This window comes from Alosa pseudoharengus, unplaced genomic scaffold (genome assembly GCF_046254945.1).
Source record: "Alosa pseudoharengus isolate Yale_2024_CS ecotype anadromous, Long Island Sound unplaced genomic scaffold, YU_APseudo_1.1 YU_APseudo_1.1_scf_11, whole genome shotgun sequence".
NCBI lineage: Eukaryota > Metazoa > Chordata > Actinopteri > Clupeiformes > Clupeidae > Alosa > Alosa pseudoharengus.
The window spans coordinates 26,939,237-26,956,667 of NW_027468576.1; the positions used below are offsets into that span (position 1 = coordinate 26,939,237).

Below are 17,431 nucleotides of genomic sequence, written 5' to 3' on the forward strand. Positions count from 1 at the left end.
ATAAAATCAGTGTGTATCTTGTCTCCGTGTGGTCTTTAGATCTGTTACATCTTTAAAATATGACTTGCTACTCCTCCTACTATCAGCAAAAAACACTTGACTGCAAGGCGTCTAAAGACTACAAGGTGTCTAAATGTGTCACAAGGCGAGCAGAAGCTACCTATAGCTAGCTTTACCGATCGGGGATAACAAGTTCTCACAACAATCAAGCAGTTAACTTACTGTAAGTGAACATATCGATTACAGAAGGGTTTGATAGCCACAATCTGTTTGATAGTATTAATCTGATGTTTTAGGCACTTTGGCTGTAACATAAAGTTATATGAGAAGTTGATGGGAGTGAGTAAAGAAAGAGTTATCTGCCATGCTCAACAGTCCCGCTTGCTGCACCAGGCAAGCAACGTGCTGTAGTCGTTTAATTTTTGCTGTCACGTTTTAGTAACATCTTCATTTTTACAAGACAGCAGTTTGTGGCAAATGACCACAAGACCATAAAAGACAGAGTGATTAATACATTTTAACTCGTCCAACCGGATGTCTAGTTTTCTTCTGCTGTTGTTTCCCTTACATGGCAAATTTGCAAAAAACCCATTCATTTTCCCATAGAGATTTTTTTCTTGGGAACCATTAAGTGTTCAAATGCTAACACTGAAAACTATGAGCTTCCGGGCTCCTTCCCAACTCTATAGATTCAGTGCTTTTTTGATCTCCAACTATTAGTTTACTTACCTTGGAAAGGTATCAGGCAGTCACTTGTGTACAGTAATCCTAAACATATGCGTTGTATTTTCCTTAACTGACTATGTGTAGTAATACAAGAGTATTACAGTGTATTATTCCATGATGTTTTAATAACAATATATGTACAAAACATACTTACACTACTTTATCTCTCCATGGAAAGTGCACAGTCACTGAAGCAAAGGAATGCATATAAAAGTTACAAACAAACATACACATTTTTTTAAAGTGCCTCTCATGAGGTCAACTTCAGAATTGTCCATAGTAGAAATGAGTTGTTACGGTTCAACAGGATGATTTAAGGACATGACATGATTTACTGTATGTCAGAATTTGAGTTGTAAATTTACGTTTTATTGGCTAGGGTGCAATTTACACTTGCCACATGTGACCAGGGTTTCTCTCAAACCCAACAGTAAAAGAAATGTTTCATTCTGAGTCGAGTTTTACTCCTGTACCCTCAGTGTGTCAGCGGTACTTTCATTTCTAAACTCCTCTGGAACCTGTGCTGTCTCTTAACTGCAAAGTTTTGTTGTCTCGTAATCGAGGGAGTTGGGCAGTCGAGTGCTGAAGGCCTGGAGCGAGGTATGGATCCGCACCACTTCACTGGCTGTCAGTTTGAGCCGGTGGCGCAGCAGGCAGGAGAACAGGTCCAGGCGCTGCTGGCCCGGCGGCGACAGCCGGTTGACCCGGTCCCGGATCTCCAGCAGCTGCAGCAGGGCCGTGTCCTGCGAGCCCTGCGTATACGGGTAGTCCAGCTGCAGTATGAGGTCGCGAATGGCTTCCGGGTCAAAGTGCATGCTGTAGCCGAACACCTGGATGCTGTTGATCTTCATGTAGCCCAGGTTTCTGGACGGGTCCACCATCTCCAGGGGCTCGTAATATGTGCTGTCGTTGACCCCGGGGCCCACTGCCTTAATGCGGCTCCGCAAGTATATGTGGATGGTTTCAAAAAAGGTCTTCCACCTGTTCCCCAGTGTTAAAGTCCAGTTAAAGCACTCCAAGGGCAGATCTAGCTTATTAGACTGCCAGTCTGGAAAGCTGTTCTCACTCACCGGGATGTACCAACTCTCTGAGTGGCTCCCGCCAAAGGGGTTGATGTAGAGGGTGAGCGCCGGCTCCAGAGTGCTGTTCTTGGTCAGGCAGATCTGCAGGGATATGCCCAGCAGCATGTGAACCATGTTGGACTTGTACTTGTTGCTCTTCAGCGTCAGCAGCATCCTCTTCCTCCACGACGGGTCGAACCAGTTGTTGAGGCGCATGTCGTTGCTGATGAAGATGGCGTGCACCTCCAGGCGCCGGTCCGAGCGCTGCAGGAGGTAGCGCAGCTCCAGGTCCTGGAGGTCCGTCTCGAAGCCCAGGTAGTTCTCCGTGGAGTCGGCCACCATGGGCCGACAGGCGCCCTGGCTCAGCATGTAGCCAGTGTTGCAGCTCCCGCAGCGGGTGTGGTTGTCGCTGGCGCAGGAGGCACAGGCTCCGGCCTCGCCGATGGAGCACGGCGTGGGCACCTGGCAGGAGGTGTGCTCGTAGGCGCAGATGCACATGTGCAGCTCCTCGGAGAAGGAGCCCAGCTGGTTGTTCTCGGAGCAGTAGAGCAGGGACTGGAAATAGTTGAGCCAGTAAGCCTGTGGTCTGTGGAGGAACAAATGAGAGGACACACATCTATTAGTGACTGCTCATTTGACATGCTTGTTTCTTGCCGGCGGGAAGGTGATTGCAATCATACATTTTGCCAAAAAGTATGATAAATATTGTGATTATTTGCGTGTTTTACAAAGACATAACTCGCATGTTAATTGGAGAGACCATGGTAGCAGCAACACCTCATTTATCTTATTAGAGAGTTGCATGCCTTTATTTTCACTTCTGTAATTCTTGAAATTCCCAAAACACACCCGGCGTAATTAGGAGCAAAGATGGATCTTTTGAGCAAAGCTGACAGACTGGGAGGTGTTCATTCGTGTGTTTCGGGGTAAAAGCAAGGCACTCATTGTCTGGGGCATTTTCCACGGTAATTGTTTGTAGCAAACAAACAACAACATAACATAAAAAACAGACATAACAGGCCCCAGGAACTAAAATCACCACGAACACCCTGTTCATTTATGTGAAAGCTTCGACAAGTGGGATAACGAGTAGTCTTTCAAGCGCTCTGTGTTTCTTGAAGGCAAAAAGAGCCCATCCAGACCTGCTGGGGAAATGTCTGAGGGATAGGCTGCTGCATTTGAGCATTGCCAAAAAGCCTGATAATCACCTCATGAATAAGTCAAGGGGAATAAACTATGGTTATTATCTCATCGGTCAATTAATGATCAGGCTGAGACCAGAGTGCAGGAGAGACGGGAATGGAGACATGACTTTTTTTTTTTTTACCGTACCTCTCGCGTGGTAAGTAGATGTGCGGCTGCTTTTGACACCTTTTGCTCAGGCTGAAGAGCTTGTACACAACCCTCTGTGCTCTCTTAAAAAGGGCACTCATGCTGTTCTCCAGCTGCTCATAGCGACGCTGAAAGCCAGCATCCAGCGACCACAAGTGCTGTATCGTCGATGTGTTCAGGAAGAAGTTCTGTGGTAGCCTCGTCAGAAATGTCTTGAATTCGTCTATTTTTATTTGCAAAGAGAGAGACAAGTGCTTTAGTATATAGCAAGCAGACATGACAACACATCTAAACAAGAGACAGACATTTTTTTTGTGATACTTTTGTACTGCCAAGGAAAACCCAAGAAGCCAGGAAGAGGATCGTTTCCTTGTAAATATTTTTATGCTTTCTCAGGTCCAGCGCTTCTCTTCTGCTGACTAAGCAGGACACTGAATGTCTTTATATCCCTTTCAGAAGGACACATTTCTCCTTCCAACTCGGCACACTTTAGTGCTTTCACAACATAAACCGAAAAAGAAACGTCCCTCAAAAGATTTTCCACTTTTAGAACCTCAACGGCCGAAAATCCAGCTTTATTCATTTCAACTCAGCAATATTTTGTCACACAGGGTGACCTTAACTGGCAATAATACCTAAATGTTGTATTAAAACCCCTCGTTCGTATTCCATTACTGCGGTAACTATGATGATGAGAAATGCTGGAGTGGCAATAAAGTCATTTTATGGGTAATTAATCTTTCTGGGCATACTGTAAACTACCTGTGTTGTTTTTTTTGCTCAATCCAAACCCGTCAGGGCCTTGATTTGCAGAGAGCTGACAGTGTGCCAAGCATTTGGAGGTTGCTAAAAGTTGTTAATGTTTATAGAATTTATCACAGAAATTAGATGAGAAAATGGTCCAGTGCCAATAATAAGTATTAATTATCCATCCACACACAATAAATGTTTTGATCTTTCATATTCGGCCATTACCTGAGTCCTCAAACTCTTTGTAGAGGCTTGCCCATGACTCTGATACCCGGTGCAGGCTCTCCTCCATGGCTTGAATGTCCATGTATGGGCAGTTGCATTCTGGGAACTTCGCATTACACTCACACCAGCAGTCGTTGTCCTTGCAGACAAACCCTCCTTCGCCATTACAGGCAATGTAACTCAACGCAGCCTGGACAAATACGTCTCTAAGGTAATCTGGTAAAATGATCTGGAGCCCTGTAATTTAAGATATAATAAAGCATGTTTTTTTAAGTGCTAGATTAGCAGGCTCTATAAATGAACACTTGCACAATTAACCTGCAGAATAATCTCTAGTATAAACTTGTTTAAGTTTTTCATTTTTAGCGACAGTACATGCCTGGCTGGACATAGAAATAGCCATGGAGAGTGTAAAACAAGGCCCTGAAGGCGTTTAAAGGCAAGCAATCAGGAAAATGGCCAATAGTTTAGTTTCCAATTAACAGACCAGTGGTGGTTAACAACACCTATCAGAGTTATGCGTTGCCACCGTTGGCTCGGCTATACTCCGTCATCTCATCACATTACATCCCACGAACCATTTGTGAATTTACATTTATTGGATTTGGCCCCTTGCTCTCTTCTGCTTCGCTATGCTTGCAGCCAGCACTCCTCGCCATCCAGGAATACAACCATCTGCTGGACCAGCCATACAATGTGCGCCATAATAGCCTGACAGCTGTGAGATCAAGCTTGTGCCACTATACCACTGTGGACATAGCAATGTTCCCAACGTTTGCAATGAAGGAAAAAATAATAATAAGTGTAAACATACCTTGTAAGTGGACTTTGTTTTCCGGACTTTGAACCAACACAGAGCTCACTGAATCAAGGTTGTCATAGTTACTGCAGCCAAGAGGACCGGTTCTGGTCTCAGTTACCTAGGCAACAACAGACAGACCATGTGTTGTTTTTCCCCCCAATATATTTAAAAGAAATAAGTAGGCAGTACAAGGCGTAAGAAAGCATTATAAACACATTTGTTTGTGTACAATTAGTTTTTAAAACAGATGAATGAATTATCTTCACTTTCATGAAGAATAATATCTAACATCTTATATATATATATATATATATATATATATATATATAATACTTAAAATGTGGATATATCCTATATATTAATACTGGAACACAAAAGCATGTTTTTTTTCTTGCTGCAGCTTCTGTATCTATAGCTCCCCATCCTCTGTTCTTCCCTCTTAATGCTTTGTTCCGCTGTTTCATCCCCACTCTTTCATTCTTTCAGAGTTCTTCCTACAGTTCTGCGCCTCATTCATTCTCCTTAAGTTCTTCCTACACAAACACACTCACTCTAAACATTGGCAATACAGAACACCCCCCCCCTCCCTCTGAGTCACCCTTTTGTATAGTTTGTACAATGTAGCTGAGCGGTTCCTTTTAGCATTATGGCACGAGTGAGATTGGGGCTGGTAAATGATATACCCACGGCTGTAGTTTGGCCGTAGGCAAAAGACTGGGGGCCAAGTGCAGCAGGTAACCACAGCCGAGGTCATATCCTTTACCAACGCCATGATCACGCTCATTGTTTTTTAATTAAACAACAGTTCCACAGTTTAAATACAAATTGTGTTTTCTACAGTGCATTTTCATTTTTGTTGTCTAAAAGCAACAGACTTGGTGCAGTCCTACTAAGCAATGGAGAATGTCACCCTGCAGCCTAGTTGAGTGAGAGAAGCTATATGTGCACAGTCATTTGTTTACTTGTTGTCTTCACATTACATTCTACATCTGAACATTCACCCAACTTCATTTACTCCATTTTCTGACTCAATAACTGTCAAATGTGACATAATGAAATCGTTGCTCTCTCAATTTGAAAGACTGGAATGCTCACATCTGACAATTCAATGCAAAATGCAGAGTGATTACTAGTGGTAAAGTGTCTGAGTGGGGATGCCCTGAGATATCGCCACCCATCATGAGTCGTGGAATGCCCCTCGTCCAATCAGAAACTAATAATTAGCTTGACTGGACCTTATTACTGTTGTATAACTACAGTTAATCACCATGATGTCTGACAAGACTGTGAATCACGGCAGAGTCTGAGTAGGGAACAGAGTGCGCTGTGCATTTCTTTAAACATTTGTTCCTCCCACCACCGCCACTTAATTGATTACATTTCTTGTTAGAGAAATTCTGTTCCACCTACTGAGAGAAAAAGAGGCACTTCTGCTGTACTTCACTGCCCCCTCAGATACTCTGCAGCTGACGCACTGAAATTTAATAATGGCCAGATTTCTTCATTGCCATATTGACGGAAACATCTCCGTTGACCTTTCCTGAGAACCATTTCGGTGAGACCTCTCCTTTTTTACCCATCCCCACCACCACCACTTCTTGCATCTGAAATAGGAGACACTGTTTCTTTGCTCTGCGAGCTGGTAGAACGTGTCTAATTGATTCCCGTTTCTCCATTTTCTCATGCGGCTGGAACACCTTCATCATTTCGGAGAGATATTCTCTGATTCGGCCTGTCAGAACATTTTTGTCAGCCGAAGCGAGAGATAAGGCGAGACGACGTTTGGCCACTGCCAGTCCATCACCTGTCCACCCAACAGCGGAGCGATAGGAATGAGGATACACTTGCCTGCACACATTGCTCTACCCGCACACCCCTCCACCTCCACCTCCACCCCACGTTGTAGGTCTGCGTATACTGTACACTGAGAGGCCAAGATTTGTTGGAACATCTATATTTGACCTTTACTGGACAAGTTGGATATGTATGCAGTGCAGGGAGGGACAATCCACTAGAAGGTTAAAGAAATGTGTTCTCACTGGGAAACATCCAATGAAGAAAATGGTATTAACCCTACAATGGCCATAGATACCATAAATATCTTAAAATATTATATTCTCTAGCTTCTGGGGATGGTAAAGAAATCCATTATAGCACAGAATCAGAGAAATACCCCTGGCTTTCTCATGCTATATTCAACACACAGAGACACATGTAATGACACTCACTCATGCTTGTGACTATCTCCTTAATCAGATGTGAAAATGCTTAGTAGTTTGAAATTCAGTGTGCAAACACTGAAACACCGCGTGCGTGCATGGGCCGTGGGCCGTGGCTGCTGCCACCCAGGGCACAACGACGCCTTTTTTTTAGGGCAGCCGTGGCCTACTAGTTAGCGCTTCGGACTTGTAACTGTAGGGTTGCCGGACCAGTTCGAACCCCGACCAGTAGGCACGGCTGAAGTGCCCTTGAGAAAGACACCTAACCCCTCACTGCTCCCCGAGCGCCGCTGTTGTTGCAGGCAGCTCACTGCGCCCGGATTAGTGTGTGCTTCACTGTGTGTTCACTGTGTGCTGAGTGTGTTTCACTAATTCACGGATTGGGATAAATGCAGAGACCAAATTTCCCTCACGGGATCAAAAGAGTATATATACTTATACTTACTTACTTACTTATAAATGTATCCTTGTAACATATAGCAGGGTTCCGAGGGGACGGGACATTTCTGCTGCTTGACATCCAGCCATCGTAGGCACTCGACTGACTGATTGGGGTTTGCCCGAGGGTGAGACACTGAGACACAAAGCCTCAAAGACAATTGCACACCAGAGACACTGACTGAAGTGCTAACCCTCTGGACTGTGCCAGCCAAGCCATGGCAAACTGATGTAACTGAACATGGCCCCTCCAAATGTTTTCCTTCTAAAATCTATAAGTATTATTATTATCAGATAAGCCATATGATGGCCCATATTGTACAGTATAAGGAAGTTGACTGGTGAACAAGTGGAGGGCAGCATTACATTACTTTGTAAAAAAAAACCCAAAAAAACAGATGTCCTTCCTTTGACTGCCATACACAAATGGCAGATTATGACTCTCCAACGTTCATGTGGCCAAATGCTTTTGGTGGCTTTGGATAAAGTACTTACAATCTGCACTCGCACACCATAGAGAAAACAGACAGTGCTGACATAAAACAGCAAATGCTACACCCGTTCATTTATATTCACTATGGGGAAGGAAATAAACAGGAGGTCTATTGCCATTTGCCTTCTGAAGATGAAATTTGGCACAGGAAGGCAAAATAAAATGAACAAAGGTGCAGGGTGGAGATGGGGGGGGGGGCATTGTTAAGAAGTTTTCATCACACCTTCTTCCTGTCACTACACATTTCGGTGGGTGGTAGTCAGGCGACAGGAGGTTTGCCGCGATCAATGATTTAGTCGGGAAATTTTCAAATCAGAACAAAAATCATCCCTGCCGCTTAGACACAGCTTGAGCTATTATGTGTTAGATAAACAACCTAAGCATAGCCGAGCTACCGGGACGCATGGCGGACTCTTAGCAGGCTCTGATTTGCCACAGCAGAGTCCCAGTACACCAGCCCCGCTAACAGGCTTTTCCTCCCCAAAATGAGTTGCTAAATTTCCCCTCCACAGAACCCTGCGGGAGAGAGTATCGCCTCAGTCCCCACCAACCCCCACGCCCACCCCTCCTACACCGCTCCTCCCCTCCACCTCCTCTCCATCCCCCCAGCCCCCCCTCACTCCCGACCCCATTCAATTTGAAATCCACACGGCAGAACGCTTAGTCCTGCCTGTCCCACGAGTGTGGGTCAACGCCCCGTGGAAATGATGCATGTGTTGAAGAATCCTTCGCCGCATCTTCTCTCCCCCACCTCTCCGATTCATTCTCCTCCGCTGATAGAGCCGAACCTCTTCGCCTCGGTGGCTGCACCTGCCACTCAAGGAAGAGGCGCCGCACATGAAAGCCCTCTCCTCCTCACAAAAGAATCACCTCGGCCGAGTCTCAGACAAACACTAGTGCGCTACCTGAGAAGTGCCCTCTAAGTGGTAATAAAAATGTCTAACCTCCAAAACAGTTGTGCAACGGAAGAAACAGCTCTCTCAGAATATGGGCAAACGAAAAGAATAAAGAGCCAGTGCAAATGAGGACAGCACACTCAAAAAGTAAGACAGCATAATGCAGTCTTTTGGAGGATACTCTAAAATTCTCTGAACAATTTCCTGGTAAAAAAGGTACCATTACTTGAATATGCCTTGACACAATAATTCAAATGTCAAGTCTTCACTGAACGGATATTGCATTCTTTTTTGCTCAAAAAAGTTAATGTCACAAGTGTACATGAAGGTGACTGGAATATTTGTCAATTGTATGCGTGTGTGTGTTTTTCATATTTGACCATTTACAGGACTACAAGGAGGATGCATAATGAATCTTCTAGGGTCCAAATATCAGGATCACTTACATGAGGCTACCTTTACTTTTGAGGCTATTCGCCTTTTGAACTTGAATATGCTCCCAGCCCCCTCCTTCTCCATCTCCTGGGACTAACCCCCCCACCCCCCATCTTATTCTCCTGTCTGTCCTGTTCTTTCTTTGTCTGTCCTGTTCTTTCTTTTGTCCTGTCTTATATGTTGTGTTATGTCTTATATGTTGTATTATGTCTTATATGTTACTATGCCTGCATAGGGAAAATTGCCCCTGGGGGATAAATAAAGTTTTTTGAATTGAATTGAATTGATGAGTTTAAACACATAAATATGGGCAGTGTAATTGCTACATGCCGCAGAGTGCTGAAAACATGGAGGCAGCCTTAAAAATCAGATACACTAATACAGATACACTCTGGATACACTGCAAATATACAGTATATTGTAACATTAACCTGTTGAACCTGTTGCCTCTGTTCTAAAACATTTAGCATTTCCATTCTTTTACTAGCAGCTCTACAGATGTTTAGCTTAGTGCTCATTAATGGAAGTACATTATACTAAACATGAATGTGCTTCTGTAACACTAATTAGTAAATCAGAGCTAGCGTACACAGTGTACTTTAGTCATTTTGACTGGTATGCATGTGCACACATATTAAAAATACAGTTAATTATTGTGTCAAAGAGTTTTCATTTAGCTTGCATTTGCTCTGACCATACCATGAATGTGTCCTTTAAGAAGTGTTACATTCCTAGTGCTATACTGTAGGTAGGGGATCTCCCAAAGTGGCCAATCAACAACCAAGCCTATTCATCATCAAAAATAAATTCACCCTCAAACAACCTTACAGACCACCTTCCGGGAAAAATCAAGATTTTAACCTAGTACATGTGTGTATGATATTTGCTATGGTTTACAAGACATATAATGAGTGAAATAAGCTGTCATGGCCGTTAAACGCAGGCAAGCAAGCTAGCGTGTCAGCTGCAGCAGTGAACAGTGTGTGGAGAGGGGGCAAGGTCAGATACAGTAGATTCCAATTCCCAAAATATTGCAAAGTTACATTCAAGCCATGACGCAATGTTTTCATGGAACAACGTCCATCTTTAAGAAAAGACTATGAGTATTGAGAAAAACACAGCATATGGCAAATGGTCAACATGCCACAGCAATCTGTACTCTTTTATGTTTATATGTACTCTCATGCCTTAAGGTTAGCTCAGTTGCCTTGACAGGATTTACTGTAATTAAAACCGTACAAAGTCGGTAGAATGCTCATTCCTACTGCTGTTTTCCAGGCAGTGTGTACCTTGATGGCAGTGGAGGCGATCTGGATGTGGTGCAGCTTGCGCAGTGTGCTCTCTCTGTCAATGAAGTAGGAGGCAGCCAGCTGGTGGAGTGTCTCCAGAGTGACAGCCGTGCCATTGCTGGAGTAGTCACTCAGCTCGGCTTTCTTGCTCAGCTTCCTTTTGTCCACAAATATAGTTAAGGCCTCCTCTCCTGCAAACACAGACAGCGGCCAACAAAAGACATACAAGGTTGAAACTCTGCTAGTGGGTGAGTTTCATGGACGAATAAAAAAAAGCGCAGCACTCAAGAAGTATTGAATTGTATTGTATGCGCTTTCAGCTTGTACCAGTGTGCTGAATATATGTGCCTTCAAAATTAGGGCAAGGTGAATCAAGTAGTGGCACGCAGCATGAGGTTCTGGATCACTCACTCTTTGGGAACAGAGGTAGGCCTGCAGTGTACGGCAAGCATAACTTCATATGTACTGCATAGCCCTCTTATATCTGCATATCTGTCTGTATGGTAGTCTGTTGTGTCTATTGTCTATTGTACAAAGAAATAAATTGAACATGAACTTGAACTTAAACTCTTGCTTTGAAACATGGAGATCTATGCAGCAGGCTTGATTATAGCAACTATCACAAAAGGCTATGACCGCCTACAGTGAATTGGAACGTATTTGATTTAGTTTGTAAATCAACAGAACTTTGGCTGATTCACAATACATTATTCATCAGTTTCAATAATATAAATCAGTGTGGGAGTCTTGTTACTGACTGAGCATAAGGGCACGTTTCAGAGGTTCAGATCTGCAAGTGTTGGCTCTGTTACTGTTTTCTTGTTGCATATGATGGCTTTTTTTTCTGCCTTGCCACGTTTACAACAGCCGAGAGGCACGCGTGGCCTCCACTCTTTATGGCACAATTATTTATTTCATGAGGCCCATATGTTCTGCTCGGCTCAGATAGACTATCCACTTCTGACACGCCGATCCACAGCTGGCGCCAGCCCAGGCCTACTGGCTCTTCATTTTCATGTTCTCATACCACAGCGCTGTTTGGCGGGCGGGCGGCCAGCACAGGAGCGGAGGTCGGAGGGGACTTTTACATTATTATCTCTGCGTGACCTTTCAGAGATGGCGAGCCATGTCAAGTAATCGACAAGTGTGGCTTTTTGGAACGGCAGCCCATTCTGTCGCCATGCCAGACATGGTCCAGGCTTTGTTCCTGAAATCATCTCATCTCCTTTCCGAAATGGAGACCACACAGCCTCCCGGACTCTAACAACGCTATGAACAAAAATCTGTGTTCTCGGGAACAGCATGGCTCAACTTTGAATTTAAAACTCAAATCATTACTGTTGCACAAACAATATGTATTCAAATTACTAACTTAATTTAAAGGATATGATGTGTTTAAAATGTATATACTCATAAGCACTGTTTGCATTGCTTTTCTTTTGTCAATCTGAGCATAATTACGCTAATTAAATTCATCTTTCTTTTAAATGCGGTGCATGAGTGAGCGTGTACATAAAAGGCTGCCTACCTCCAAGCGTGGCCGACAGTAGGAAGTGTGTTCCATACTTCTTAATAAGATTGTCCGTAATTAGCTGGGTGGTTGGTCGGCGCCCCAGGAGCCGAATGTTCCGCATGAACTCAGGGGTGAGGGGCAGGGGAGAGTCCAGGAAGTCTCGGCGCTCCACCGCCAGGTTGTTCACTTTCCAGCGTCCAAACTCTCTGAGAGGCAAAAGAGGAGAGGAGGTTCATCATTATTTATTTATTTGCTTATTTATCTATCTTGGGGAGGTTATAGCAGAGAAGTAAACAAGGCTGTCACTAATGATCTGTTTTTTTTTATTAGTGCACAAGCGTCTGGCCCAGCAGGTAGTGAAGAGCCTGGGGTCCTCGGGGGAAGGGGGGCAAGGCATGCGCCGCCTCACCAGATCATTAGCTTTACCCAAGTTCTGAGACCAGGTAACCATTTCCGAGGATGAAGACCGCCTCAAAGTAAGCCACTGGTGCCCTCTCTAATAAACACATCACTACCAAAATATGCAATGGCAAGAAGTGGGCCCAATAACCCCCTGTTTTTTTTCTCCACCAGGCAAGCAGTAGGAGAAGTGCTGTAAAACCCTTCGTTCTGGGCTAATGTCTTTGTGCTATGACAGCAATTTGGTGCGCCTTTGGCAAAGTGCAAACAATTTTCCTGGAGGATGGAGATATGAAAATAATTGGAATAAATAAGTGTTTGTTCTTTTTTAATTAGCCTCTACAGATTAGGATAATGTCTTTGTGTGGGGTTGGCATTTATTCTCTACCTTCCTCTCTCTCTCTCTCTCTACATCTTTATTTACGCATTCTCTCAAGACACAACTTTTTTTTTTCTCTCTTTCTGAATTTCTCTGTCTGTCTCTTACTTTCACCCACACACACACACACACACACCTACACACACACACATACGATACCATACAAACAAACGCAGCTCTAGAAAACACAGGTGCAATGCTATTACAGTAACTGCTGCCAGACATGTTCAGGCACTGAAATCTGAACTGCTATCCTGATCACTCCCAAATGATACACTACACACTGAAATAGAAGCTTGTCTCCAGTAATCAAAGTAGGTTGGGCAACCTTCTGCAGTGGTGATGGATGGCATTAGGTTGGCCTTTTGAAAGGATATATATCACATTAAATCAGGAGTAATGAGAGGGGCCTCTCGACCCAGATGTTTGATTGATTCATTCCAGGGGGGAAAAAAGCCCCCTTAATTCCATATGGAGTTCAACAATTTGCTGAGAGGGAGAGGAGGGTGAAGTGATACAATTAAGAGAAATTATGCAAAAGAAGTCTCAGCTGCCATTGGACATAAATTGGGGAAAATACATTTAAATCAATCCGCTGGAATCAAACCCTAATGTTTTGGCGTGGAGCGTGGCCGTGGGACTGGAAAAAAGGTAGCGCTCCTGAGCAAAATCTGATGATCAATCTCAATCTCGTGAGATGCCAGACGAATGAGGGGCCAGGGCCTTGCAATATCTCTCTTTTCTTTCTCTCTTTCTCTCTTTTCTTTCTCTCTTTCTCTCTTCTCTCACGCCCTGCTGCCGCGTGAGGACTTCCTAGATCAAAGACCCTGATGGTGCCATGTGACAGAGAGAGCAAATCTCCCTTTGTCATTCTCCTCTCCAGTTACCGTTGAGAATGATAAGCCTTGCTTGTCTTATCTTAAGCCTTGGTAAGGCCTAGTGGCTTTCTCTGTGACAGGGAGAGAGCAGTGTTTGATGGCTGCTCTGTGAGTTTGATTGTGGAGAGCTTTATTTTGCTATTAAACATGATGGACGCTATGATTCGGTGTCGTGTTCATGATGTGCATGTGAAATCTTGTCTCTCGGCTCCCATGGGACCTTAACAGCTTCGTCATGTGACTTGAGAAGCAGCTGCTTTTGGTTTTATTTATTTATTTGTTTGATTTTTGATTTTTATGTGCAAAGCATCTTTTCGTGTACCAGAACAGCTACCCTTACACAAGCTACAGTGAGCTTACATCATAAAGTGGTTTACATCTGTAACTTGTGGGATGAAAGAAACTTTTTTTAAATAAAAAAGATATAAAAGATCTTACAGTATGAATACGTTTCTGGAGAACAGAACAGACGTCATGTACAGTGACTAGAAAAGGAATAAGGTGAGCGAATGTCTCATTTCAGTCGTTGAAAGGCAGCATAATACAGTATTCCCTACAAATACACACGCAAGAAAGACAAAGACAAACAATGAAGGCAACAAAGCACGACTGAAAGTCCTGATATAAAAGAAGAGTCCTGATATAATTTTTCTGAGCCAGTGTCTAGGGCAAATGTCCTTGGCACTAGTCAACTTGAGCAGGTGGTGCTACGGAGCTGATCCTCATGTTTACTGGGACACATGCCACTGTGTCACCAATATTCTTCATGCTGTAGCCACTAGCACACGCACACGCACGCACGCACGCACGCACGCACGCACGCACACACACACGCACACACACACACACACACACACACACACACACACACATATACACATACACACACACACAGTAAACCCATTTCCTTCTGAGAACTCATTAAAAATTCTTTCAAATTCAATAAAGGGAGAAAGGTGGAAAATTGAAAGAAGGAGGCGAAATGGTGCACTTCTATTACAAAGACACTGCTGTTACACACCACTGTAACTCAAAGGACCGCTTCTGCTACACCGATTCATCTTCTCCGTGTCATTACCGATTATTAGAATTCAGCAGAGCAACAAAGTCACAAACTGCACAGGAAGGGGGGAGAGAGAAAACCATCCCCAAAATAATATTGTCACTTTTAATCTTGACCGGTCTGTATAGCTTGGGAATTATAATTTTTTTGGTAGGGGACTGGGCTGACAGGAGTGGATGTAATTTGACCAAAAATTGCCATCCTGGCCATATTTCAGGGCTTACAGCAATTTCGGGGAATTAACATTGGCATGGAAGGATTAGGTCTGTGCTTGTCATTGACACAGCATGAGACTTGCCTGATGAAGAGGGACAAATCTGTAAGGCAATTACTATGCAGCCCTTACAGTCACTTGTTGCAGAAATCAAACAAGAAACAACAAAAGGAGATCAGAATAATTACGGCGGCTGATTGTTTTCTGATCAGCTGTCTGTTTGACACCGAGAGAGAGAGAGAGAGAGAGAGAGAGAGAGAGAGAGAAGAATATTATGACTCTGTAATGACCACTGTGGGATATTTGAGGACATGCATGGTCAGAATACATCAGAATGCATCAGACATGAAATAATTATTTTGTCTCTGTGAAATATACACCAGTTACAAACCTCACTGACAAGCTCATGTTGAGCTCACCCACGCTGAGTTCTGATACTGCAGGCGAACGTGCATGCTGTTTGGTACCACCATGAGAGCCCAGTGAATAGGATGCTAAAGGCATTATAGCCCTACTTGGCAGAATCTCTTGTTCTCTTTTCACCATGATATCCAATGGAGCTACCTCTGTGCTGTGATTCTGCTTCATGCTTCAGGTGTTGGTTAATTTGAGATCCCCTGTTGGTCTTTTTATTTGGCTATTCAGATGAACGGCTCTGTCGTGGTCTGGTTTCAAGACATATTAACACATTTCAACTCATTCTTCAGTTTGTCTGGTGTTTTGTGTTTGTTTTACATGTTAAATGATTTAAAAAAAAAAAAAAAAAAAAAAAAATCTTTGCATATTTAAAATGTATTTCAATCAGATGTGTATTACACCTAGTCGGACAATATCACACATACAATGCCATAAAAACGCTCTCCAATAATGACTTGTATACTGACTAATCAAGGTGGCTGCAATCTTCTGAGCTCTCAGCTCAGGCAAGCCGATGACAGTAACCTCTCTGGAGATGTCTGTCATAATGCAGGGTAATATGCATTAAGACCTCACTAATTACTTTGACGGATCAGAGGGCTATTAATTTTGGTGGCTATGGCTACGCTCTAATGTTCCCCTGTAATGTGAGGCCGGGGGGGGGGGGGGGGGGGGGCGGATGATGCATAAATAAATATATAACAATGGCATTTCAACAGAGAGCAAATCAGTAAAGCCATAAAAAGTCTTCTACGAAATCCATACATGTCAGCCTGCGCCAGTCGGGAGCTCTACCCAATAGAAACCATGGATATGACCGAAGTGATTTATGACACATTGTCGCTTATTGCAATAATTTGCCAGACCCATGACTGCATGCTGGGTGTTTGACAAATAATGATTTGTTCTCCAGCCCTTCTCACATATTGCCATATCTGACTTGTCAGAACAAGAACAAGACCTGGAGAGATTTTTCAAAATGTGAAATGCTATAATGGAGCAAAATGATCACTTATCAAAACAGTGTGCCAAAGAATGCTCTATTACTAGGGTTTATGTCCAATATTATGTGCATGCGCTTTGACACTTCCTTGACACTTGTATCTCTCACGCTGTAGTGGGGGAGGGGGTGCTGCTGTGATATAGCCATATGAGGGAAAGTGATGGAAGGATTAAGGATTCCAACTGTTTTTATACTAGCTTGTTTTATACTAGTGTAGAAAAGCAAATATTAAAATGACTGAATAAATTGAAATATTTCATATTCTATTGGAACCACTTTTCTGTGAGCTTGAAGTAACTTTAATGAAGAGCATGCCATCTGGCCACGGCATGTTTGGTCAACCAAAACGATGCATTATTCACAAATCCATTTAAAATTGCTTTTGCATCCCATAATATGTATCTAAAGTGAATTCTCCCATATTTGTATCAGCCCAGTATTGTGCATTGAAGACTATGGCTTCTGTTCTAGCAGGCTGAGCGGAGCAACAGCTGACCTGTATATCTTGTAGCGGGTGGAGAAGCCTTGGCGGTTCCTTTCCACAAACTCTGTGTACTCCTGGGAATGGTGAAAGGGCCCCTTGTCTGAGAGGAGCCAGTCCAGCGGGCCGCCCGACCTCTCCTCCGACAGACTGGCCATGGCCACAGCCCAGCAGTGCAGGCTGACAGTCACAAACTCCCATAGAGCCATCAGAGAGGCACACTCGGGGGCGGGGGGAGTGGGGGGGGGGGGGGGTGGCTCAGCAGCAGTAGCGGCAGCAGCAGCACAGGGACACTAGCTCACTCCACCTCTGGGAATTGTGGGAGTTCTGCATTCCCTCTGTTCCCCATCCGCACCTGGGCGAGGAGAGAGAGAAAGAGAGAGAGATGTACAGTTGATCTCCAAAGGCGCAGCCAGGA

The 17,431-nt window shown here is 43.9% G+C and overlaps 1 protein-coding gene across 1 annotated transcript; it reads right to left on the reverse strand.

Moving 5' to 3' along the window:
• Nucleotides 1-1,242: 1,242 nt before the first annotated feature.
• On the reverse strand, nucleotides 1,243-17,231 carry brinp3a.2 (bone morphogenetic protein/retinoic acid inducible neural-specific 3a, tandem duplicate 2). The gene is made up of 7 exons (XM_076277605.1): nucleotides 17,029-17,231; nucleotides 12,195-12,385; nucleotides 10,667-10,857; nucleotides 4,909-5,014; nucleotides 4,095-4,331; nucleotides 3,120-3,342; nucleotides 1,243-2,373 (listed from the first exon to the last, which is right to left on the reverse strand). The coding sequence occupies exons 1-7, from the start codon at nucleotides 17,220-17,222 to the stop codon at nucleotides 1,257-1,259; spliced, it is 2,259 nt and encodes a 752-aa protein (XP_076133720.1). The 5' UTR covers nucleotides 17,223-17,231; the 3' UTR covers nucleotides 1,243-1,256.
• Nucleotides 17,232-17,431: the final 200 nt, after the last annotated feature.

Bases quoted from the DNA above. Each gene is read 5' to 3' on its own strand.
- brinp3a.2 (XM_076277605.1), bottom strand. From the start codon at position 17,222: ATGGCTCTATGGGAGTTTGTGACTGTCAGCCTGCACTGCTGGGCTGTG. The intron at 4,332-4,908 runs GTATGTTTACAC...CTTAAATTACAG, and splicing joins AAACAAAGTCCACTTACAAG to GGCTCCAGATCATTTTACCA. The intron at 2,374-3,119 runs GTACGGTAAAAA...GTTCCTCCACAG, and splicing joins ATCTACTTACCACGCGAGAG to ACCACAGGCTTACTGGCTCA.